At 42.8% G+C, this 24,824-nt stretch overlaps 2 protein-coding genes across 7 annotated transcripts in view; one reads left to right on the top strand and one right to left on the bottom strand.

The window, feature by feature from the left end:
* Positions 1 to 3,364, top strand: part of stx1b (syntaxin 1B) — a 29,638-nt gene extending 26,274 nt beyond the window's left edge. The window contains exons 8-10 of the mRNA XM_027155597.2: positions 14 to 151; positions 301 to 411; positions 595 to 3,364. Of these exons, the coding sequence (XP_027011398.1) occupies positions 14 to 151; positions 301 to 411; positions 595 to 675 (330 nt within the window). The 3' untranslated portion in view covers positions 676 to 3,364. The remainder of the gene's footprint in view (positions 1 to 13; positions 152 to 300; positions 412 to 594) is intronic.
* A 6,511-nt stretch (positions 3,365 to 9,875) lies between these two features.
* Positions 9,876 to 23,789, bottom strand: si:dkey-89b17.4 (zinc finger protein 646). Of its 6 annotated transcripts, none has more exons than XM_027155555.2 (6): positions 23,421 to 23,732; positions 20,505 to 20,561; positions 18,027 to 18,127; positions 15,422 to 17,537; positions 13,822 to 14,976; positions 9,876 to 12,967 (listed from the first exon to the last, which is right to left on the bottom strand). In XM_027155555.2, exons 4-6 carry the CDS (start codon positions 17,500 to 17,502, stop codon positions 12,097 to 12,099), a joined length of 4,107 nt encoding a protein of 1,368 aa, XP_027011356.1. In that variant the 5' UTR covers positions 17,503 to 17,537; positions 18,027 to 18,127; positions 20,505 to 20,561; positions 23,421 to 23,732; the 3' UTR covers positions 9,876 to 12,096. The 6 variants fall into 6 exon arrangements, with proteins under 6 accessions (XP_027011356.1, XP_027011354.1, XP_027011357.1 ...); XM_027155558.2 differs by adding an exon at positions 13,647 to 13,739 and having other exon boundaries at positions 12,433 to 12,969; positions 13,893 to 14,976; positions 15,422 to 18,127; positions 23,421 to 23,789; XM_027155557.2 differs by adding an exon at positions 13,647 to 13,739 and having other exon boundaries at positions 12,433 to 12,969; positions 15,422 to 18,127; positions 23,421 to 23,787.
* Between the last annotated feature and the right edge of the window lie 1,035 nt (positions 23,790 to 24,824).

Below are 24,824 nucleotides of genomic sequence, written 5' to 3'. Positions count from 1 at the left end.
GTTGCACCTGCAGATTAAAATGGACTCCCAGATGACCAAGCAGGCCCTGAACGAGATCGAAACTCGTCACACGGAGATCATCAAGCTGGAGAACAGCATCCGCGAGCTGCACGACATGTTTGTGGACATGGCCATGCTGGTGGAGAGTCAGGTACGGGTTACATCACACGCCATGATCCACTGGAATAGAGTGTGTTGGAAAAACATGTTAATAATAACTGTGTGTGTGTGTGTGTGTGTGTGTGTGTGTGTGTGTGTGTGTGTGTGTGTGTGTGTGTGTGTGTGTGTGTGTGGTTTCAGGGGGAAATGATTGACAGAATTGAGTATAACGTGGAACATTCGGTGGATTATGTAGAGCGAGCCGTTTCTGACACTAAGAAGGCCGTTAAATACCAGAGTCAGGCGCGCAAGGTATCGCTGTAACACCCTATGATGCATTATAACAACATGATGATTATTACTCTGCAGTAACCTGTGTGCTGTAATGACCGGTGTGTTAGTCACTGTTCCTCTGTAATGACACTGGCTCACTGACCTTTAACCTGGAGTGTAAAAGACTCATTGTTATCTTTGTGTGTCTTTGTGTTTCTGCAGAAGAAGATCATGATCATCATCTGCTGCGTAATCCTGGGTGTGGTCTTGGCGTCCACCATCGGAGGAACTCTGGGCTTCTAGAGTCAGCGAGCGCAGAAGAGCAAATACACCAGACGTATATATATATATACACACACATATATATATATATATCTCATCGCTAGGAGATACAGAAGCTCCTGTCGGGTTATAAATCACATAAAAACAAAAACACACCAAAAAAACAAAAACAAAGTATAACTAGTGGCGTAAATCATATATGAGAAGAGACGGAATCGAATAAATCAATAAACCTTCTATTTACACACTGTACATGTAAATGTAATGAACAGGAGAAACAGCACATGGTTTAACAACCTGTACAAATATAAAGCTCTTCATTTGCTTCTTCTTTTTAGTTTTTTGGTTTGTTTTGTTTCTTTTTTAGTTTTTAAGCATTTCATTTTTTCAGGATGTTTATTCCAGGACAGCGCTGACGTCCGGTTCGTTTAGAACGCTCAGATCGTACACTTCCTCCGGAGGGTATGTCAGAAAACACGAGTGAATTACGTCCTGGTTTCGTCAGGAGGGACTCGGTGCACCGACACCATCGTCAGCTCATTAAACACAACGCTTCCTTTCAGCAAGCCAAAAAATTGAGGCAGGAAAAGAGACAGAGGTGTTAAACAGACGTAGAGGACGTGGGCACGCGGTCACGCCAGCACAAGTCTCGACACGAGACACGGGTTCAACTATGCAGCTTTCTTACAGACACAGACCTGCTTTTACTGTCACCTTCAAGTGGAGCTGAAATAGTATTATAAAGAAATGATAAAAAAAAGCATCGAAATTAATTCTAAACAAAAAGTTGTGGATTCTAGCGAAGGCTAACAGATTAGCATGTGAACAGAAGTGTGCTAATATTTCACTAACTTATGATTTCGACATGTAACAAACCGCTGCTTTATTTTTATTTGCAGAGTTTAAGACTGAAATGATGACATCACTTTTTATTTATTAACAACGTTTATATGCTCAGAGTTATAAACCCTAATGACTGATGTTCGGCTGCATCCCAAACTCTTAGCTGCACCTCACACAGGAAACCGCACCCTGTTTAGGACTCCATCAGAACAGGGAAGGCGTGTACTAGAGGGCGTGTTTGTGGGCGGAGCTTACCATCAGATGAATAATGAACATATATGTGTTGTGTTTGGTGTGGAGTCGAGGCTTGATGTGACCTGTGTCAGTGTTAGTGTCTGATTTCTCTTCCGCAGTATGAACTATTAAAGCCTTGCCAAAGACGCTCTGATTGGCTGACGCATGTCCCCATCACCGCAGTCACAGTCCTGTGTGTGTGATGATGGATGATGATGATGTCCACCAACATACTCATCTTTTTGATATTAACGATAGGGGTGTTTTTTTTTTTTTTTGTGAAGTATGTGAAGCTCCACCCCCAGCAACACACATAAATGAACAGACTCCGCCCCTTTTCAGGTGGCAGAATTCAGCCACTGTGAAACCTTAAAAAAGTCAGGAGCTTGATGAGAGGAAGAAAGTTTAGATCGGTGGTGCTTTAGTCTGGACTTTGGGATGCAGCGATCAGGTGGAGAAACACAGCCGCTACGTTCAGTTCCATCAGGTGATTAATCACCCAGCATAAGCGTCACGCTCCAGTCCACATGGAGTGTGTTCGAGTCCCTCCGTTTGAAACACGCCCCTCGCTCTGCTCTGCGCTACAGTGTGTATGATGATATAAGCGTGTGTGTTACTGTAATATGGTGTGTTATATCTCACTGCAGCATGGTTTAGTCGTGTGTGTCGAGTGTCTGATCACGTTCGGGGTTTAATATGCGCCTTGTCGTCGTCGCTGTTTATTTTTACTCTTCGTTAAAAGGCATGCAGCGTCTGATTGGTCGGTTTTTGCATGATGACTTAGTGATCGAGTCTGCACTTTACACACACCATCACACGGCTCAGCTTTTTATTTACAAGGCTGTGATGGGGGTTTCTTTACTACACACACACACACACACACACACACACACAGAGCTGGTGATAAAGTCTCGCTCACAGGTTTTGTACGAATGTTTGTTATTATTCTAAAGAAAAAGAGGGGACGTGGGGGGGGGCAACTGGCACTAAGGGTAGTAATAAGGTAATGATTTGTAAGGGCACAGGTGCTGGTGTTGGTCCCCGTAAACTGGGTTACTGCTACATAGTGTCTTTATTTCTCATATAGTGTGTGTGTGTGTGTGTGTGTGTGTGTGTGTGTGTGTGTGTGTTTGTGTGTGTGTGTGTGTGTTTGTGTGTGTGTGTGTGTTTGGTGTGTGTGTGTGTTTGTGTGTGTGTGTGTTTGGTGTGTGTGTGTGTGTGTGTTTGTGTGTGTGTGTGTTTAGTGTGTGTGTGTGTGTGTGTAATGAAACCCAAGGTGTTATGCTAACTTGATCAGTTGCTAAGCTGCTTATTAATGAGTGATCAGTCGTTTAGTCGTTTGCTGTTTTTTCTCTTTTACACTTTATGACAGTCGACAGTTTTCTCTCGCTGGTCCACAGTGACGTTTATTCTCACCTTCACACACATAAGGATGTGAGCGCTGACCTGGACGAAAGGTCCCTCAGTCTTTACATATTTATTTATATATTTATTTATTCATGTATTTATTTCAAATCATTGTTTTGTAACTGACAGAAAATTGAAGTCTGTAGTTTTATTTCTTTTGAGGTTGTTGAGAAATTACAAAAAAAATAAAACAGCATCAAAATATTTGCTTTGTGATTTTCAGCGACCTCAAACATCTCACTCTGGTTTTGTGTCCCAGTGGTTTGTCTTCTCTTGTGTCTCCCCATCAGCTCTGGGGACAGTGTCCCTGTGCTCCGGTGCTGATGCAGGACTGCAGACCACATTTATATCATGACTTATATCTCATAATCAGAAAAAAGATGAAATAAAGTCCAGTGATGTTTTGCTAGGGGGGAGGGGATGATGATGATGATGATGATGATGATGATGATGATGATGAAGCTGTGAGAGTAATTTAGTCGAACTGAACTGGATTTTTCTTTCTTTCTGTAATTACTGTAAATAATTTACGAGAGATTAAAAAAGACCTGCATGTTTATGTATAAATCTCAGAGGTTCCTGTCAAACTTGTGACGTTCCGCTTTTTCTCCGCCCGCGTTTCCGTCTCTCCGACTGCCTGAGATTTTATTTTGAAGTCGTTCTGGATAAAAAATTAGAAAGCGACAGAAACATCAGGCAGTTTGTTTAAAACCAACAGACTCACAGTTCTCCGTTAGAGACTCTGAGAACACGTGCTTCCTCCATTTCTCTCCCACAGGTGGAAACTAGTGCAGCGGGGGTCAAAGGTCAAGTTTTATCTCTGAGGCTCCAGATGAACACATGCAGTTACTCCTTTAGTGAACGAACAGTGTGACGGGCGAGACGAGTGTGTGTGACGGGCGAGACGAGTGTGTGTGACGGGCGAGACGAGTGTGTGTGACGGGCGAGACGAGTGTGTGTGACGGGCGAGACGAGTGTGTGTGACGGGCGAGACGAGTGTGTGTGACGGGCGAGACGAGTGTGTGTGACGGGCGAGACGAGTGTGTGACGGGCGAGACGAGTGTGTGACAGGCGAGACAAGTGTGTGTGACGGGCGAGACGAGTGTGTGTGATGGTCGAGACGAGTGTGTGACGGGCGAGACGAGTGTGTGTGTGACAGGCGAGACGAGTGTGTGACGGGCGAGACGAGTGTGTGTGACGGGCAAGACGAGTGTGTGTGACGGGCGAGACAAGTGTGTGACGGGCGAGACGAGTGTGTGTGTGACGGGCGAGACGAGTGTGTGATGGGCGAGACGAGTGTGTGTGTGACGGGCGAGACGAGTGTGTGACGGGCGAGACGAGTGTGTGTGTGACGGGCGAGACGAGTGTGTGTGTGACGGGCGAGACGTCTGTTCAGATAGACGCAATATTAGAGTTAAGAGGATTTACTTTGATTCTAGACCAACGATCTTTTCTGCAATATTTGACTGTAAAATATTAAGATGAGATTATTTATTCTGGGAGGTGACGTCAGCACGACAGCCTCGTGTGGAAAGGTGTGAAGTCGTTTCTCTAATTCCCGTCATTCCGCTGGGAGAAACTAGTGTTTATTAGTGTGACGTGTTTGTTTCTCTAATAAAAACACAGCACAGTCAATCAGACACAACACCAGGGCAGTCAGACACAGACACAACACCAGGGCAGTCAGACACAGACACAACACCAGGACAGTCAGACACAGACACAACACCAGGACAGACACAGACACAACACCAGGGCAGTCAGACACAGACATTCACAACACCAGGACAGACACACACACACACACACACACACACACACACACACACACACACACACACACACACACACACAACACCAGGACAGTCAGACACACACACACACAGACACAACACCGGGACAGACACACACACACACACAGACACAGACACACACACACAGACACACAGACACAAACACACACAGACACACACACACAGACACACAGACACACACACCCAGACAGACACACAGACACAGACACACACACAGACACACACACACACACAGACACAGACACACACACACACAGACACACACACACACAGACACAGACACAGACACACACACAGACACACAGACACACACACACAGACACACACACAGACACAACACCAGGACAGACACACACACACACACACACACACACACACACACACACACACACACACACACACACACACACACACACACACACACACAGACACAGACACAGACACACACACACAGACACACACACACAGACACACACACAGACACAACACCAGGACAGACACAGACACAGACACACACACATTTGTGCAATACTCAGAAAAGGGCTTTCAAATCCATCAAAAAAGAACAAAGGCAAACTGAACGAATGATCTGAACGTAGGTTTGGTGAACGAGTGAAACTCCACTGACCCACCAGCACTTTCCCTTCCACCTGCACAGGACGAGACGGACGATAAACCGGGCGGGAAAAAGGAATCAAATTCAGTTAGAAAGAGGAAAATTAACAAGCTGCAATTTTGACTGGAATCACCACGTTGTGTCCTTTATTTTCCCCTGTGTGTGTGTGTATGTGTGTGTACTGTATTGTATAAAAGAAAAGACAGATACATGCTATCTTTCCCTCTCTCTTTCCCTCTCTCTCTTTCCCTCTCTCTCTCTCTCTCTCTCTCTCTCTCTCTCTCTCTCTCTCTCTCTCTCGTACTACTGTTTGCTGTTCTGTTTAGTTAGTGTGATGTGCCAGTATACCCTCTTGACCTTTGACCCCTGTGCCCGCACTCCCCCCCATGGATCTTTAAGACGACGACTCTATGCAGATGCTGTCTTTTATAAGTGTGTCAAAAAATTTCAGTTTGAAAAAAAAATGAAAAAAGGAAAACCCCGTCCAACAGACATTATGAAATGAAACAAAATGAATAAAGAAAAGCATTGTTCAGTGTAGAGACGGCTGTGTTTATTATTTATCTGTTGTTCAGTGTTAGTGAAGAAATAAAGGTGTCTGAGGGCAGTGAAGCTCAGCTCCAGTGGGTTTCCTCCTACAGAACATGCCCTTAGTCCCTACTAAGGGGCAGATGGTAGCAGCAGATGCCTCCCAGCACGGCTGCCGGGTTCACACGGAAAAACCCGTGAGCGAAAGACAAGAACCGACATCAGCTGCTTTGAAATAAAATGTATGTGACCAGTGCTGAAGTGTTCAGGAAGCCATGAAGGCATCTACACATCATATTACTGTGGAGCAACAACACCATGGTCTGGGAACCTTCTTCATCTGTATGTGACAAACACAGGTTCCTCCTGGGAGTCGGGAAGGAGAAAGGAAAGGAAAACCTGGGAAAGAAGGGATTAAGAAGAAAAGCTGGAATTTGAAAGTGAAGTAAAGAAACTAGAGAACTGTGAGCTTGAGGTTTTGGTGATGTAACAAACAGCACAGTTTCTGCTTGAGACCGAGACTTTCCCTGTCTGTGATTGGTCCAAATATCAGCGTGACTTGGGCTTCATCACTGATTTTAACTCAGTTAAACAACCTTTATGTCCAGTTTCTTGTAAACAAAGCCACAATATTTTTGTCTCGTGCGGTTCACACTTCGTTTGTCTTGTTTATATTCTCACAATATCTGCATTACACAACAAGCCAAAACTCTCAACATACAAACCCTCCAAACCTTCTGACCTGTTTCTAAACTTCTAACAGATTATATACTCAGGAGTGTGATTAAATATCACACACACACACACACACACACACACACACACACACACACACACAAGTTATAAAAATAAGTAGTTTCACTACCTCCTGGCAAAACCTTCACACTGAGAAACACTGTGGTGTTGAATGTTCTGGAGGTTAATTTTTTATTTCTATAACACTTTTTACAAGTGACGTCTCAGAGCAGCTTTACAGGAACATCAACATAGAACAAAAGGTTAATATAAAGAATAATATAAAGATTAATGTAACACAAAAACAGGAACCAGACTCAAAGGGGAACCTCATCCTCATCTGGGTGACACTGGGGGTGTGATTATATAACCTCATCCTCATCTGGGTGACACTGGGGGTGTGATTATATAACCTCATCCTCATCTGGGTGACACTGGGGGTGTGATTATATAACCTCATCCTCATCTGGGTGACTGTATATATATATACAGTCTGATAAATGTTGTAGTGATGTAAAAGACCACATGGAGTTCACATCTCCCTTTAATATCACAGAGTCTAACTGGAGCTGGTAGATCTGTAGATGTCTCAGGATCCTCAGAGTCTGCCTCGTCTCAGTGGAGGTCCAAAATCTTCATCACACAGAAGACGATCAGAGCTGCTACAGTGTCTGGATGCCTCGTGATGGTAGAAAGAGAGAAGCAGTGGAGAGGAATTAATGTAGCTGCTGTTTATAATATTAACAAGCACCAGATGATAATGTGCATTTGTTCAGATGTAATAGAGCACAATATTATGGGATGTATTATGTAATATTATGGGATGTATTATGTGTACGTCTCACTAAAGAGATGAGTTTTTAATCTACATTATCTTGGCAATATTTCTAAGGTGAAGAAGGTTGTGTTTGTAATATGGTGATATGATTTTAAAGACAAGTTACTGTCTAATAAACACCAGGTCTTTCACTGTCCAGCTACTAGTAACAGTTTAGAACTAATAGTGACATACAGTCTTGGTCCGAAGCTAAGAACAAGTCGTTTGTAACTTTAACAAGTGCAGTTTCTGTGCTATGATGGGGCCTGAAACCTGACTGAAACTCTTCAAGGATGTTGTTCTCCTGTAAGAAGGAGCTCAGTTGAACAGACACAACCTTTTCTAGTGTTTTAGACATAAACTGGAGATGTGAGATAGGTCTGTAATTTGATAGTTCATTAGGATCTAAGTTAGGTTTCTTAATGAGGGGCTTAATAACTTCCAACTTGAAGGATTTAGGGATGTAACCTAAATAAAGTGAAGGAGTTAATAAGGAGCTAACTGACCATCACTAAGTAAGAAGTAAGGCTTTGTGTATACTTCTGCAGCCACCCAGCGCTGTTTATGTGGGTGCCATCATAGGATCCTCACATGTATTGTGAACGTCCACAAGGGGGCAAAAAAGTAAGAAACGAATCTTACTAAATTTAGAGGGAAAAAAAAACAAAACTGCTACCAGGATTATTGTCAAATTGCTTTTTGCAGTGATGCAATTTTTTTTTAGGAAATAACAGGAGCACAAATTGTAAACCTTCATTTGTACTTAACATTTTAAACCTGCTGCTGAGTTTTTCCCCATTTTGCATAAAACATGACTCACTATAATAGTGATAATGACACGTATATAATTACATCATGGGAACAATAACATGACAATAATGTTGATTCTCAACTCATACTAAAGCCCGGTGTTGCACAAGGCTCTTTACCCTATAGATATACTACAACTGGCTGGAGTTCTTTACATTGTTGTAGCATTATGGCAGGGGCAGTTCTAGGGTCTCATCTTTAGGGGGTTTTATCCCTCAGTGAGAATTTAAAACAAGAAGAGTTCTATATTATATATTATATGACAACTCTGGTAATAAGAATAGTGACATTTCACTGCTTTTGGTTGCCGTCTTTGCGTCTTTCCGCCGATTAACGTTATAGATAAACGCCTCCAGCTCTGACTGCGCGTGCACGCTGCGCGTACCCGTGCGTCTCCGTACTAATAAAGCAGACAGCTGAAGACGCACGTGTGAAACACTACAACACACGCGTGTAAAAGCAAAGTAAATAAAATCGCTCTTGGATCAAACTGATAAATAATTTTCTTTCCCACCGACGACACGTCCTGCATTTTAATGTCATTTTTATTGTTTATTTATGAAAGTAAAAATGCTCCTTATAGTTTTAGGGTGGCTGAGATTACAGACAGGGGGCGCTGGAGACACCCTAAAGGAGGTCTAGAACCGCCCCTGCCTTGTGGTATGAACATTTTAACATGAGCTGTTTTTGAACAAGGCCAGATGACTTTCCCTGCAACTATAAGTGTTTCTATTAGAGGCAGGAAGAAGCTTCATGAAGAATTCTGTACAACAGCTTTGTGTTCAGCTCTAATATCTAGTGTATAAAGTTAAATCTAGATTCCCAAATAAAGACTCAAACACACTCCATGGTGTAGGTCATCGCTCTCTCCATATTAATGTGGATGATGCTGTTGATCAACAGCAATGTTGTTCAGGCAATATAAAGAACACAAAAATATCTAATTATGGGATGTGGTGGCTGTTGGTTAAGGTGTTGGACTACTGATTGGAAGATAATGAGTTCAAATCCCAGGTCCACCAAGCTGCCAATGCTGGGTCCCTGAGCAAGGCCCTTAACCCTCAGTTGTATAAACTGTGCGTCACTCTGGATAAGTGGGGCTAATAACTACATTTGTGTTTCTGGCATTTATCCATGTGGTAGCAAACTACAGGGATGTTGGTAGATGAACCCAAAGGTGGAGTAAGACCTAATCCATCTCCTCCTGGGGTGGAGACTAAAGTCCAACGTGTTAATGATGGATAATGGCTCAGGGTTTTATTTATATATATATTTTTTATTGTTCCATATTGTATAGCATCTTGTTGATGAGCATTATAGGCTACACACACACACACACAATCTATTTGATATAAACAGGAGTGAAGAGCTTGCTTTTGTCACACACACACACACACACACAAACAGAGCCGATCGGTTTGTTTTCAGCTATTTATTTTAATTACTTGAGAGCGTTAAGGTTATAATCCAAACGAGTTTTCTGTTAGGAAATGAATTATCAAAATGTAGTTTTAAAAAAAGTGTATAGTCAGCAGTACATATATATAACGCATGAAAATAGGGAAAAAGGAACAAAAAAAAAAAAAGAAAAGAAAAAAGGTTTAAACACAAAATGGAAATCTATTATTTGTCGATCCTTACCAAATCAATGCACCTACGTTTGTTATATACTTCAGCTTTTTTCTTCCTCACCTAATTCCAGGTTATAGGAACTTATATTTATATATTTATATATAATTATATACACACAATTTTAACTGTGCTCTTTTATATAATGGACTTGGTAATACCAGGGCTTCCTGGTAATAAAGGATGAAATGCAAAATGTAATTAAATAAAAAGAAAACCAAACAAAAAAAAAACAACAACAATAAATACAAGGGGTAGAAAAAAAAATTAAGATTGCCCAAGTGATTGTAATGTTCTCAAAAAATTATCCCTTAAAAGTGTAAAACAGAGGCACATCCATTTTTTTTTAGGGGAAAAGACTGTCACAAGGACGGAGCAACGATACAGTGACACTCAATCGGGAGAAACACACATTATTACAGCTCCCCGTCTATTGTACAAAGGATATGGGGTGATTTGAGACACAGCCCAATTGTGTTAAAAGCATAAATCCCAGGAAAGAACTGATACAAGAACTAAAACTCTTTAGGAGTCCTGGCACACTCGACTCCAAGTCAGTCGCATACTGCAAATAAAAAAAAATAAAAATGTGTGGAAGGAGATTTCCTAAAAACTAGCATTATAGGGGTTAATATAAATAAAAATGCATACTACAGTGATGTTTTTATAAAAAAGTGTTCCTGTAAATAATACAGTCAGAAGTACGATACAATACAAGGTAAAACCAAAATGCCAGTACAAGCCTATCAATATACAAGTTTTGCCTTTTTTAGTTCTTTTTTTTTTTTTAATAATAATAATCATTAACAAAAAAAAAAAAAAAAAAAAAAAAAAAAAAAAAAAAAGCACAACCTATCATTTTCTATACACTAGCTAATTAGGCGCTGATTTTTCTCTCTTTTTTTTAAACAAGGGTTCTTTAAAATTACAACGCTCAACAGAAAGCAAACCGCATTTCCGTCGTCTGCAGAATGGTGATAACATTTAATAGTAATGATTAATAATAATAAGGTTTGAAGCTTGTCGTCACACACAAGTTAGAAAAGATTCGAACATCAGAAGGGAGAACCGAAAACAAACACCCTCGAGAGTTCTACACAACATGGCGACTGCAGTCAGTTTTCAAATATGACCTATAATGTGGTCAGATCTAAAACCTACACATACATCAATCTTACAATGTGTATTATACACGTGTTTGTTTTACCAGGAAGTCGATTGTGAGTAAAAAAAATAAAAATGATGCAATACAGAATCATTGGTGACCTTCCAGAGTATGAATTTGTGACTAATAAATAAAATTTCAAAACGGTTTCTTTATGAATACTTAAATCAGGATGTGATCAGAAACAGATCTGATCTATAACGTGGTCGGTGAAGCCGTTCTACATTATAATGGTGTTTTACCTGCGTTTGCTTCAGAGCTAAGTCTTTACACTCAGTTAGGCATGTTGATGACCTGTGATTAATGGTGTGTGTGTGTGTGTGTGTGTGCGCGCATAAACAAAATATTTCCATGTTCCAATTTTTCTATGATCTATTAATTTGTAATAGGATTGATCCAATTTATAGTAAATAAAATGTACACAATGTCCCTTACACCAAATCTAAGACTTGTGCCCCAAACAGTGATGTCACTGGTGTACAATGTATATTGTGTACATCTCATTTCATGCTGAAAATAACATGGGGGGAGGGGGGAATGAGACCTCCCTTAGGATCAGCACATGCCTATTCCTATGTAAAGATTTGAAGCGATCACTTCAGGTTGATGAACATAAATCAGGTGAATTGAAGTATTCAGGATGGAAACAGGTGATAAATAACCGAGCTCTTTGATGTCTGCATGGAAATGGGGGTGTTTTAGTGCCCTACAACCTAAACAACCTGCTATGCTGAAAATTAACCCCCCCCCACACTCACAGTACCTAGAAATGACTTTTTGGCACCTCCAGAAACATGGTCACTGTTCTCCACCAAGACGTTCCTCCTCCCAGGTGCAGTTTATATTATATAAAAGGTCCGGTTGGCATTGACAGGAAATTTGATGTGCCCATTGGGGCGCTGCTGTTATGGGACCAGTGCACTTTTTGGTGATGTCGCAGGTTTGACTTGCTGGAGAATCGTTTGTCACAATGCTGGCATGAGAAAGGTTTTTCCTTCGTGTGGATGCGACGGTGGCACACAAGCTGCGTCGACACGCGGAACGCTTTTCCGCAGTCAGAGCACTGATAGCGCTTCGGCTCGGTGTGTATGCGGCGGTGGTTTTTGTATGCCATCAGGTTGGAGAATTCTTTCTGACAGGGGCTGCAGTAGTACGTGCCAGACTTGTGACTGTTTTTGTGGTTGAGCAGGGAGCTAGCATGGCGGTAGCCACGTCCGCACTGATCACAAACGTGCGACTTGCGACTTGTATCGTTGCAGCTGCGCTGTGGTGGATTCTGGTGACAGGCCTGCATCAGGGTCAGGTCAAGCCCAGAACTCCATCCAAGGTCAGAACTGCCACCAGAGGAACTTTGTGGAGTCTGCTGGTGGACGTAGTGTGAGGATTTCTGGACTCGTCCATGTTGCATCTGTAGGTGCAAACGGAAGCTGGTCTGACTTGGAAATGTGCACTGGCACTGCGTGCATGTGAACTCGCGTTCCTTCTGGTGAAGCCGGCGATGGTTCTGAAGGTGAGAGAAGACACGGAACGTCTTGCCACATTCTGCACAGCGGTGCCGGCGCAACTCCGAATGGATTCGACGGTGATTTTTCAGAGCAAGCAGGTTGGGGTAGGTCTTGAGGCACACGGCGCAGTGATAGATCCCAATGGTGTGTGTGTTTTTGTGGTTCAGCAGAGAGCTGGCATGACGGTATGAACGGCCGCACTGCTCACATCTGTGCAGAAAAGAAAAGAAAACCATAAATCTCCAACTCTGAACTATAAAAGCATATTTTATTATAAACTTAGATGAATCTCTATGTGAAATAACCTGACATTGCTAAGCTGACTTGTGCGTGTGTACAGGTATATGATCTTTAATCCAGCTGCCAGAAACTTTAAAAATGCCCCGACATGGATTTGTGATTTTTTTTAGTTTTGTTTACAAGGTAGTCCTTCAACAATTTCACTTAAACAGTCTATACAAATTCCTTATGTAGCAGAACACACATGATCATGACGATCTGCACAGAGAACTGAATTTTATTTAAAGCATTATGTTAGCAACACATGAGTTAGTGGGTGTATTGGTGATGCAGACTGGCAAAAGGAAAGAGTTGTTTTATACACATGTAAAGTCCCATGACTGGGTCTGCTGTCACCGAGAGGCTGATAGGGACCACCACATTTTATTTACTCAGGTCTCGGGAGACACAGATTCTGTTGTTTAGCTCCCACATTTAACGAGCGACTCAGTTGAGAAAGAACAGTGCAAACACTGCTTTGAAATAATATCAATATAAACAGCAATAAGAATAATCAGTAAGACAAAAACATCTAACTATTCAGTGTACAATTTAAAATGATGGCAGCCATAAAGCTAACTGAAAGTAAAGGGGTGGTGGGGTAACTTATCTGGTCTCCACTAATCATACTGTCCAAACTTCAGAAAAATCCGAATTCCGGCACGCGAATGGTCCCGAGGAAGCCGGATTGGAGATCATATACCTGTAATAGACACGTAGAGACCCGTGTGATCTTTACTAAGTTCACTTCAGAAATCAACGAACAACTAGACGTAAAAACTCACGTGAACCGGCACTCTTCTGCCCCTTCTCTCGAAGTGCTCGAAGTGTCCTTCCTCCTGTACTCGTTGCCTACCTGGTTGTCCCCGCAGCGGTGCCTGGCGAGCCCAGAGCGCCCCTGGAAGCTCTTCCCGCAGGTGGGGCATCCGAACCGAGCGTGTCCTTCCTCATGGACCCTCTGATGGTTGCGCAGGAAACGGGCCAGTCGGAAGGCTTTCCCACAGGTGGAGCAGATGTGCCTTTTCTTCTGTGTGTGGATGCGCATGTGGTTGCGCAGTGCCATATAGTTGGTGTAGGGCTTGTCACAGTAGGAGCAGCTGAAGTTGCCCGTCTTGTGCGTGTTCTTGTGGTTCAGAAGGCTGCTGGCATGCTTGTACGAGCAGCCACAGAGGTCGCAAGCGAAAGGTCGCTCCTCACGTTCTGGAGATCCCAGGTCTCCGGAGTCCATGGTCAAACCAGAGCTGTTGAGGGAAGCTGAAGAGGAAGGAAGCTGGGCACTGCAGTTATGCGATGCAAGGTCGGAGGAAGATCGAAAACATTCAGAGCATCCGTTGCACTCGTAACTTGGGGGAGGAGGAGCCATTGTGGGCTGCACACTCGGACCGGGAAGGTCTTTGCAAAGTTGGTTAGAAGTGTGAGTTTCAAGCTGCCTCTGGTTCCTAAACCCACGTCCACAGTCTTGGCAACTGTACTTCTTGAGAGCAAAATGCATGCGCAAATGGTTCTTCATAGCCAGGCGGTTGGGGTAGGTGGAGTTGCAAACATTGCAATGGTACTCTCCAATCTTGTGTAGATTCTTGTGGTTGGCCAGACTGCCAGCGTGACGGTAGGTGCGGCCACACTGATCACAGGCAAAGGGGCGTCGTCCACTTCCATCGTCCACTTGCTGGGCCCTTGCCCCGGCATACGGCTTCTTAAAACCTTGTTGCTGGCCATAATTGGGCATCATCTGGGAAGGGTTCTGCATTTTGGGGTCCCCCATTCTCATTTGCTGCATCTGTGACGGCCCTCCCTCGTAACGTGACCCATTATGTTGATTCATGCTTCGGATGCGCTGATCTTGACCACCGGTTTTGGCTCGGTGCTCTTCGTGCAGACGAAGATGGTTGATCAATTGCTTTTGGATCTTGAAGGCTTTGCCACACTCCTCACACTTGTGCCTGCAACACAGAGAAAGGAAAAAACAAAAGCACAATTGGTGAGAGGAGAGCCATGTCAAAACAGTAGAAAACAACAACAACAACAAAAGCAATGCAGCACACAGCATGGATATTTTACAAATACAGAAATGACTACACAAAAAGTTCAAATGGGACAGATGTAGTGCAATACAGTTGCAGTACGTAGTGTGTGTGTGCGTGTGTGTGCATGTGTGCGCATGGGTGTGAGAAGGAGAAAGAGAGCGAGTAAATGTTGCCCTCATCTGTTTTTAATAGAATGGGTTGTACACATTTCTTTAATATTCACAATTGGGTTCAAATTGTAATTTTTTTTCAGTGATGACTTGGATAATCAGGAGTGGGGAACTCAATACATACACAGTCAAAGTATGCAAAGAGAACTACACAGTTAGAGTATAATAGGGCACATGCAATGCTGGCTAACCTCTTTAAGTCAAAATGAGTCCTCTGGTGGTTCTTGAGGGCCAGCAGGTTGTAGTAGCGTTTTTGGCAGACTAGGCAGCGGAAGACCCCAGTCTTGTGTGATTTCTTGTGGTTCAGAAGGGAACATGGATGCCTGTAACCTCTCCCACATTGGTCGCACCTATGTGGCCGATCGTCCGAACCAGACATTTGCCGGTGGCCCACAGCGCTGCTACTGGTCCCAGCACCACCACTCATCCCTTTAGCTCCGTTCAAGTCTTTGCTCAGCACTCCGCCTCTCCCCTTGCCTGGGCACAGGTGAGTGATCAGGTGATGGCGATCTGCAAAGAACATGCCACAGTCAACGCAAATGTGGTTCCTTCCATCCATTTTGCCATTAGCACTAGAGCTGCCGCCCCCCAAGCCCTGTCCAGAGCCACCCGGTCGAGGAGGTCCGTGGACCAACTGGTGATTAAGAAGGTCGTGTTTTTTACTGAAAGTCTGGCCACATATACTACAAACCAGTAGACTGGCTTGACTACCCTCTTGCCGCCTCCTCCACTCTTGCTCACCTACAGGCGAAAGGGAGGAGGAAGGTCCGGCACCTTGGTTCATGCCATGGCTGCGCAAGTGGCTACGAAGTGCCCGAAGACTTGCATAATGGTTCCCACAGACTGTGCACTGGTAGACTTCGGCATCGTCTTCTTTGTCTTCGATTCTCTTAGACTGGCTTCCTCCATACTGCTCATGTCCACGTCGCTGCCGGTTGCCTTGTTTGTGGCTGGAACTGCTTGCTGGTAAAGAAGTACCACTTGAACTGTGAAAGCCCATGTTTCCCATGTAGCCATTAGACATACTGCCCTGTTCAGCACACATGTTCCGGTCTGATTGGCGACTGTTCTGTGGATGGCCAGAGTTGCTCTGAGCCAGCGAACCATCAAAGCGGTCATGGAACTCCAGTGAGTCAAGTCCGCTGCTATGGCCACCATCTTGTACAAAGTGGGCAGCGTCACTGAGATTACCAGAAAGTGAGATGGGAGTCGTCGTGCCATTCTCATGATCCTGAGAATGCACAAAGCCTTGTTGGGAATCTAGACCCGTCATGGGCTCGGAAGAGAGCCAGTCACCTTCTGAGTTCATTCCCTGAGAGTTGGGGCGGGATTTGTGACTGCGAAGGTGGCTGTGAAGTGCTGCAAGGTGAGGATACTCCTTACAGCAAATGGTGCACTGGTACTGCCCTGTTTGATGACAGCGTTTGTGATTAACAAGACTCCCTGCATGCCGATAGCTCTTTCCACACTCTTGACACTTGAACCTGCGGTCTGCGTCATCAACTGTTGAGGACTGCTGCTGGGATCTGGATTCCCCACTAGGAGAGGATACAGATGGCTGGGAGTTGGAGCCCAGGCCATCTGAATTCAGGATTGAGGTTCCTACTTGGGCATGTGGTGGGGGGTGAGACTCATGGGTTAAGTAGTGCAATTTGAGACTTTCCACATCGGAATGTCCAGACCCACAGTATGCACAACTATAAATGGGATTGTTGACAGGAGGACCTAGCATTTGATCATAACGTTTGTCAGGTAAAGGGGGAAGTGGAAGAGGGTCGCCAAGAGCTGGGGTGTATGGATTGACTGTTGGGGAACGAACAGTGCTGAGATTGTGTGTCACTATCCCTGGAAAACTACGTGTCAGCCCCAAAGACGATGATGCAGCATTATGCAACAGGATGTGCTCCTGAAAGTCACTCTTACTGGGTAAAGAAACCTGGCAGAGGTGGCAAAAGCAGGCTGCCATTTCATCGGATTGGGGGGCAGGTGGGCGATGTTCAGACGACACCTCAGGCACAAGGCTTCCCATGGACATCCCAGGAGGTTTGAACTTGGAATGGGTGCGCTCATGGGCCCCGAGTGCTGCCAGATTGTTGAACTGCTTGTAACAGACAGAACACTTGTAAGTGCCTTCCTGATGGGACTTTTTGTGGTTGACCAAGCTGCCGTGGTGCCTGTACGTCCTGTCACACTGGTCACACTTGAACGGTCTGTCCCAAGCATCTTCGGACCCTGGAGACTTCTGCTTGTCGTGGTCGTGGCCCGCCATCATGCTGCTGCTGCTGCTGTTCAGGTGGCCCCGGTAACCTGTGTCAGAAAGATCTTGTGCTAAGCCATAATCCCTATCTTCATCAACACCATCCTCATTCTCCTCTTCAGCTTGTGCACTAGGAGACAGAGTGTGAATGCGAAGGTGGTTCTTCAGGGCTATTGCATTGGGTAGTGTTCTGGTACAGACTGGGCACTGGAATGAACCCAGCTCGTGGGACTTTTTGTGCGACGCCAAGCTACTGGCATGCTTGAAAATTCGTCCACACTGTTCACATTCAAATCTGCCAATTGCTTCTTGGTGATAGTGGGCTTTCATATGCTCCAGAAGGCTAGGTGTACTTGGGCATATCATGTCGCATTCTTTGCAAGGAAAACCCTTGGCACGATTCATATCATGCATAGCCATGATGAGAAATTTGAAATGGAAGGGGAAAATGTCCACATAAAATGATCCTCGAACATAGAAGAAAGGGGGGGCAATGTGTGATGCTCAGCTCTCTGCTTCTGTGGTATCAGCCATTTTACCTGGGAGGCAGATTTTTCGCTCCAGTCAGCCTTTCAAATCCACTCGGATCCCGGCGGTTCAGAGAGCGTCTGGACAGATGCAGGGCACCAGATGGGGGAGACTACGAAGACACAAAAGAAAAAAAAGGGACATAAAAAAATTCTAAGGAACACCTTAAAACTATGAAGAAAGCACTTTCACAAAAAAATATATTATAATAAATAAATAAAAAAACAAACAAACAAACAAAAAAAAACTTGATAACTTTTTGGAGAAGGCAAAATGTGTATGTGCGAATGATGTTAATCATGTGATGAAGTTAATGTGATCTTAATCTTCAAATGCGAAATTTATTTTTTAATAAAATTTTTCAGTCAAGCTGGAGAATATCAGGTGAATTTCAAAATGAATAATAAAAAAGCCATGCAAATGATATGAACGATTAAAATGTACTTACAGCTATAATATAGCATAACAAGCTAGTTACAAATGACAGCGACGGCCGATCACTGAATGAAACTGATTCTAGTTTTTGATGGCATTCCTTCACCTTATACAAGGATACATTAAAAGTGAAAGGTTCGAGTACTTATTTCATTTCCCTACTAAATGTTCAGGCTCGGTCTGTCCTAGTGTGTAGGTTCAGTCTGATAGTCGTTAGAAAGTACAGAGACACTTGACACCCAGTCTGGTCCACTGCCTGCCTGTGTCTGTTGTACACTGGATCAGATTCCACATTCCTCCTCTTCTGGAGGTCTGGGCTACAATTTGGACCTGTACTTACAATATTCACTTTGGTCTAAAGTTTATTATAATTAACAACTTGATCTAGATCTAATATATATTTTTGATTTTTAAACAAGTTTTTAATAGGACAAAGAAACTGTGCGTCAATACAAAAGGGTCATTTTTAAAATGTCTGTGTAACAGTTTTAAGGAGGGTTGATAGACTCAAGGTTCAGACAAATGACAATTTCTTGATAAACAAAAGACACAACTGAGCATTTTGTAGCTTGTTTTAACAGCACAGCCCTAAAAAATGTACAAGCCTGTTATTAAACGTGGCCAAGTCTCATCCGTAAAATAATGCTGAATCAAAAAAGTCCAACATTGTAATAAATAAATAAAATGTGATTATGAACTTAAAATTCTAAAATCAAAGCACATGAATCACATAACGAGTGTTCAGGTGGCTATCTGAAACGGCACAGGACCCCGATGGGGTCAGGCATGGAACAGATACCTGCTGATTCCCTACTGCTACTTAACAATAAAGCTCAGGCTTCAACAGATCCACTTAAAGGTAAAATTACTTTAAAGATTTATCGCCTACTGGTGAGATAAGTGCCACAGTAAATACAGCAACACAATCAGGGGAAATATTACTAAAGACAACTGAAATCTAGTTGTGGGCTATTAATTTCTCATATAAAGTAGACTGTTCTGGGGTCAGTCATAGCATGATAATTATACCCAACTGTACCCTAACCCAAGTACAGTAAGATCTCAAAGCTTGCCACAGTTTTTCTGTACTTGCTTGTTTTTACAGCAGTCTTTATTATGGTTTTTTTTAATGGGATATTTTTCTTTTCTTTTTTTTCAAACATTTTCCTGTAACATCGGTTTGGTGTAAAACTAATAAGGTATATTTATAGTACAGAACAGAAAATACTATAGACGGCATAGATTATTATAGTAAATAAAAGCACAGTAAATTTTGCCAGGCTTCTTCTTTAAAATCGTTTCTGTGGACTTCACAGATAGGTGCTATTTAAATATTTAAATAATGCAAGATGTTTATTTTCCTGGGACATTTCATCTGAGTTCAGATGTAACCTCCATAATGCTGGAATCGCTCATGTGGTTTATGTTTACTGTGAGTCTGATATCACATGGACACACTGAAGGAAACAGGGTTGTTCTCTTTCATTCACCACTTTCAGGTCGTTGCAGATGCATCGATGTTCATCACTGATGTGCACTGCAGCTCTCTCGACATTACAAACGTTAGATTTATAAGTATTTAAGAAAAAGTTCTGAACCAAAGATGATCCAAGAGTCATCGTGTACACAGTGTATTATTGTAATGCCACACATTCTGTGTTTTCTGCATGTCCATCTGGATTCTTTTGCTCCATCAAGTGTGTTAAAAGACACACACACACACACACACACACACACACACACACACACACACACACACACACACACACACACACACACCAGATGGGTCCAGAGTCGCAAAACGATCATGTTACATTTACACCGTCCTGTGCAGTGGGAACTGGGAGGGAAACAGTGTGTGTACTTTATTTCTAAGTCACTGGATGGTTGTAATAATAAATTCAAACAGCAGTGAATTTTCTGATACAAGCAACTTATCGCATGCCAATATTTTAATTGTCATAAACTAAACTTGACATTTCAGTACATTTACATGTATGTATAAGGTAAACCCACACTGTGGCTTGCGTCTTATTGCGGATTGGTCAGTGTACCTGAAAAGGAGGTCCTTAAGTCTGTCCTTATGCTGCAGTGACCGTATTGTGAAACATCTGTGAAGAGAATATTGTGCAGTGAATATTGCAGCGTGTTTAACGAGTTATTGGCCACAAATGTGTAGCATCACATCAGGAACTTACTCATACAAGGTAATTAACTTATAATAGGAGAAAAACAACAACTTTCACATCATAGGTCCACACCGTTTATGACTATATGACCTTTAAAATACAAATATTTAAAAAAAAATAATGGGAAAAATTATTAAACCGATCTCATAATATTCCATATATCTGTATAAATCATTAAAAAAACATATTGCAGAATCATGAGCTAAAAACACTACAGTCTAAATATAAGGGATATTTATTTATTTATTACTTCAGTTCTGTTTATTTATTACTTCAGTAGTATTACTTCTGTTTAATTTCATGCAAGTTGTCCATCATACTGCGAAGCAGAATGCAATGAGATGTCTAATATGTATATATTTCACATCACTAAAAAGGGGGTATAATAAAATCTGGATTTAATGAAGTGTTTGTTAACTAGAACCCAAAGAAAGCTCTCTCTTACTTTACAATTCCTGCACAATTTGTGATGTAATGCTGTGTGTTTATAACGTCTGTTTTTAAACTCCAAATTTTCCCCAGTTGTAGTTGGCACACTCTTATTTCCCCATGAACTGCTGCTCGTGTACTGTGACAGGAGAAGACACTGGTGAGTCTGTTCCAGTAACAGAGTGAACACACACCATGGTCCGGCTCACGGGCACATAGTCGCACCTCTACCGGTGACAACACACTGCTATAAGGTTCAAGGTGATGTTCTGGGATGTTGGAAAGTCCAGTGGGTTCTGTTATTGCGATTAAACCAAATTACCTGAATGCTGAAGTAGATCCATGCACATACAGAGAGAGAGAGAGAGAGAGAGAGAGAGAGAGAGAGAGAGAGAGAGAGAGAGAGAGAGCTCACACCTAGACAGAGAACAAATTGTAGCTCCATTCACCATATGACGGCTCTAATAAACAAACTCAGTGGCATGAGATTAGAGCGGAATTTACACACTTAAGTTCACATGCTAATAGTAACGTAAGCTACTTTCTCTTCTAGTGTGTAGAACATCTGCACAGCCACGTTTATTAACAAAAACAGCTCGCTTTATAAACACAAGTTAACTAGTCAGTCTTTCTAAGTAAGGTGTAAATGAGTATCCTTGTAGAAACAGAGTGTAACATGGTGCATGGCGACGTATCACTGACAGTGTTTCAGTTCGAGATCATATTTACTGTTAATGAATGTATTTAAAACCCCAAAAACAAAACATTATGAATCAATGCTGTCAGATCTGTAGGAAAAGAACCGGAAATAAATGAGAAAAGAACTCGAGCTCTTCAATGTGGTGGTGATGTGGATCATAGAATGAATAAAGACAAAAACAGCTGGAAAATGACACAATACAGTCATGTTGCCCCCTGATGGGTTTTTGTTTATTGTGTGTTCATGTATTTGTCTGATGTTTGTTTGATTGCTGGCATTTCGTGTTTATAATGAACATCATAGCTAATACTTACAGTCGTACTTTTATTAAATTTATTGTAGCTTTATTGTTATTTCAATATGTACTTTTATTTACTTATCGTTTTTAGGGTGACTATTACCATCTGTCTGGGGACTACAGGTGAAAAACTCTGCATATTAATAAACATTTGTCAATATGGCACTGTCCCTGTAATAAATAAATAAATAAATAAATAAATAAAATAAGTTTGATGACTAAAACATGATAAATGTCCCATTTCCGTCGTGGTACTGATCTCAGTCACAGATGATGGCACTTTGGCCACAGAAACACACACTGAGAACAAGTGAACTTACTGAAATAAAGAAAGTGATCGTTACAAACACTAAAAGAAACCAAGCAGAGAGATAAAGCGCACGCGCTCAGGTCACCTTCGTCTGTCACATCTGCACATTTACACAAATATAATCGTTTGTATGGGATATAAAGCGCAGCGGGCCGCGGGCCGTGTCCCAATCCGCGCGCTCTCACTCCTCTGTGTGTAACACTAGTGCACTCCCTGCGTGCTGCTCCGCGCTACTGACACCGCACTACTCTCGCACACTACTTAGTCCTGTAGCCGGAGGATTGGGACGGAACCGCTCGTATTTTTTCCCCTCCATTTTCCCCCCCGTGAACGAATTAGGTAGCGGTAAAAGGCCGAGATGCGCCCAAAAATGTTTAAAAATAACCTTGTTTTAATTATTCCGTGCAGGGATAACATGTGTGTGTATTCATTATTCAAGTATAAAATTAATTCTAATCACATAGACGAGTTTTTATTTTCCCGCGGATTCCTTTATGCACACGGAAAAAAACATTAGCTGTCTCGGCTAAATTAGCTTAGCCGGACCAGGTCAAGAAAATAAAAAAAACATTTGTTTTTACATAAAAATGTTTATATCGTCACTCTATAATGTTATAGTTTACGCGGTAAATGCGGTACATGTGTATTTTTATATCAGACCCGCGCCCTGCTAGCCAGCTGGCTTTGTGGGTGTAGTTAGCTTAGCGCTAACCAGCTAACTCGAGCTAACATAATTAGCATGCTAACACCTCCGCGGTGTCGAAAGGCCAAAATGGACAGTGCGGCAGTTAGAATATTGCAAGTTGAGCAGGAAAAAAAATAATAATACCATTTTGTGTATTTAAAATAAAAACTAAGGCCGTTTTTCTGGGCCTCGGCTGAGTGTGAGGTAAATCCCCAGGCTAACCAGGCTAAGCGTCGCTAACTAGCTAGTTAGCTTTGAATCAACACAAAGCTCCGCGGCGGGTGTGTGAGAGAGCGCCGTTATCTCACCGACTGGAAACCATTGTTTTATATAAAATAATAAATACAACTCGGACTTACCCGATAGCACGCGAGGCGATCAGGACGTCTGTTCTTTGCTAATCTGCGCGAGTGATTATAAACTCATTCTCTCGCCATATTTTTATCCCTCTTCAGTCAAAGCGCTCGAGCGACGACGACGTCTTTTTTTCTCCTCAGCCCTGTTCAACACACTTCCTGCAGGCTTCAATGGACTCTCGAGCGCCTTGGTGGTGTCTTTTTTCAGTACCCGTATCTGGGCACATCCCGCCCCCTCCGAGCAGTGACGTGTCGTCATGGAGCGCGCTGATTCGTTGTTGCTTCTCGCTCGCGCTCAGTCCTACAATTAGAGTGTGTCTTTTCGCTCGTGACGTGGCACGCGCAGAAGGCGGGATTTTTTTTAGCAGAATACGGGTGTATTAAACAAAGTGTGAGGCGGATGGAGGAGGCGAGCTGCGGACTCGCTCACCGCGTCACTTTGTAAACACACCATCCGACTTCCATGAAATCTGCCTTTGTTTACTCGCCCCAGAGTTTGCATGATTGTAGTAAAAGTTTACAGACGTGAAGCTCGTGTAAAGCTGAGTTTCTGCTCCGAAGGCTGAAGACCACATCAGTGACCAGACCTCCATCATGGAGATCACAAACCCAGAACAACACTCAGTCCTGTCTGTAACAGTCTTTAACCTGGATTTTATTTTTCAGGTTGTAATTGTTTAATTAATCTCTGAAAGAAAGTGGAGCTCCTCATGTTCCTGAGAGAACATAATAGAGATCTTCACTGGTTGGTCATCAGCTCTACCATCTATACAGGTCATGACCAGTCTACTGGTCTACAGTCTACAGCAGATATTTAACACAGTAACCACTGAGCGCTCAGGATACTGACTGTGTGCAGTTCTCACATGTTCCCTTTGTGTCAGTCTGGGGTTCCTCTGGGTTCCTTCTGGGTTTCCTCCTCCTAACAAAAAAACAAGCCAGTAGGTGGACTATAAACAATTGTTCCCTCACCAGCCACAACTTGGTCTCTTTCTTTAAGTTAATAATAAAAAAAAACCCAACAAACTACACAATAAGAAGTGTAAACTCCTCTGTGCTGAAGATGTGGAGAACTTTAAGTTCCAGCTTTACCTCTGACTGGTAGACTGCACTGACACTGGAGACTCCTTCAGCACATCATACACACACACGACTTCTTACAGAAAACGTACACTTACCATATGAGTGATCACTCACACTGATTTTTATTCTGTCTGTGAGTGTGAATGTAGGAGTCACAGCGTGGCCTTTCCTCAGTCCCCATCCTGATACACTCTTCTACACCATAATGGTTAGGGTTCTCCTCTGCTCCTGTCTGTTATGACATCTCTACACACCCCTGGATCTCAGCATCAGTGTTTTGCATGAGGGCAGTTTTTGAAGGGCTGCACTGTTTTCTGTAGCACC

Source organism: Tachysurus fulvidraco, chromosome 24 (assembly GCF_022655615.1).
Source record: "Tachysurus fulvidraco isolate hzauxx_2018 chromosome 24, HZAU_PFXX_2.0, whole genome shotgun sequence".
Classification (NCBI taxonomy): Eukaryota; Metazoa; Chordata; class Actinopteri; order Siluriformes; family Bagridae; genus Tachysurus; species Tachysurus fulvidraco.
This window is presented reverse-complemented; position numbering and strand designations above follow the sequence as displayed.

Excerpts from the sequence above, each read along its gene's own strand:
- si:dkey-89b17.4 (XM_027155553.2), bottom strand. The coding sequence starts at position 17,907 with ATGGCTATGCATGATATGAATCGTGCCAAGGGTTTTCCTTGCAAAGAA. Across the intron at positions 14,977-15,421 it reads ACTCATTTTGACTTAAAGAG|GCACAAGTGTGAGGAGTGTG; the intron begins GTTAGCCAGCAT and ends TCTGTGTTGCAG. Across the intron at positions 12,968-13,821 it reads GCAGAAGAGTGCCGGTTCAC|ATGTGAGCAGTGCGGCCGTT; the intron begins GTGAGTTTTTAC and ends TTTTCTGCACAG.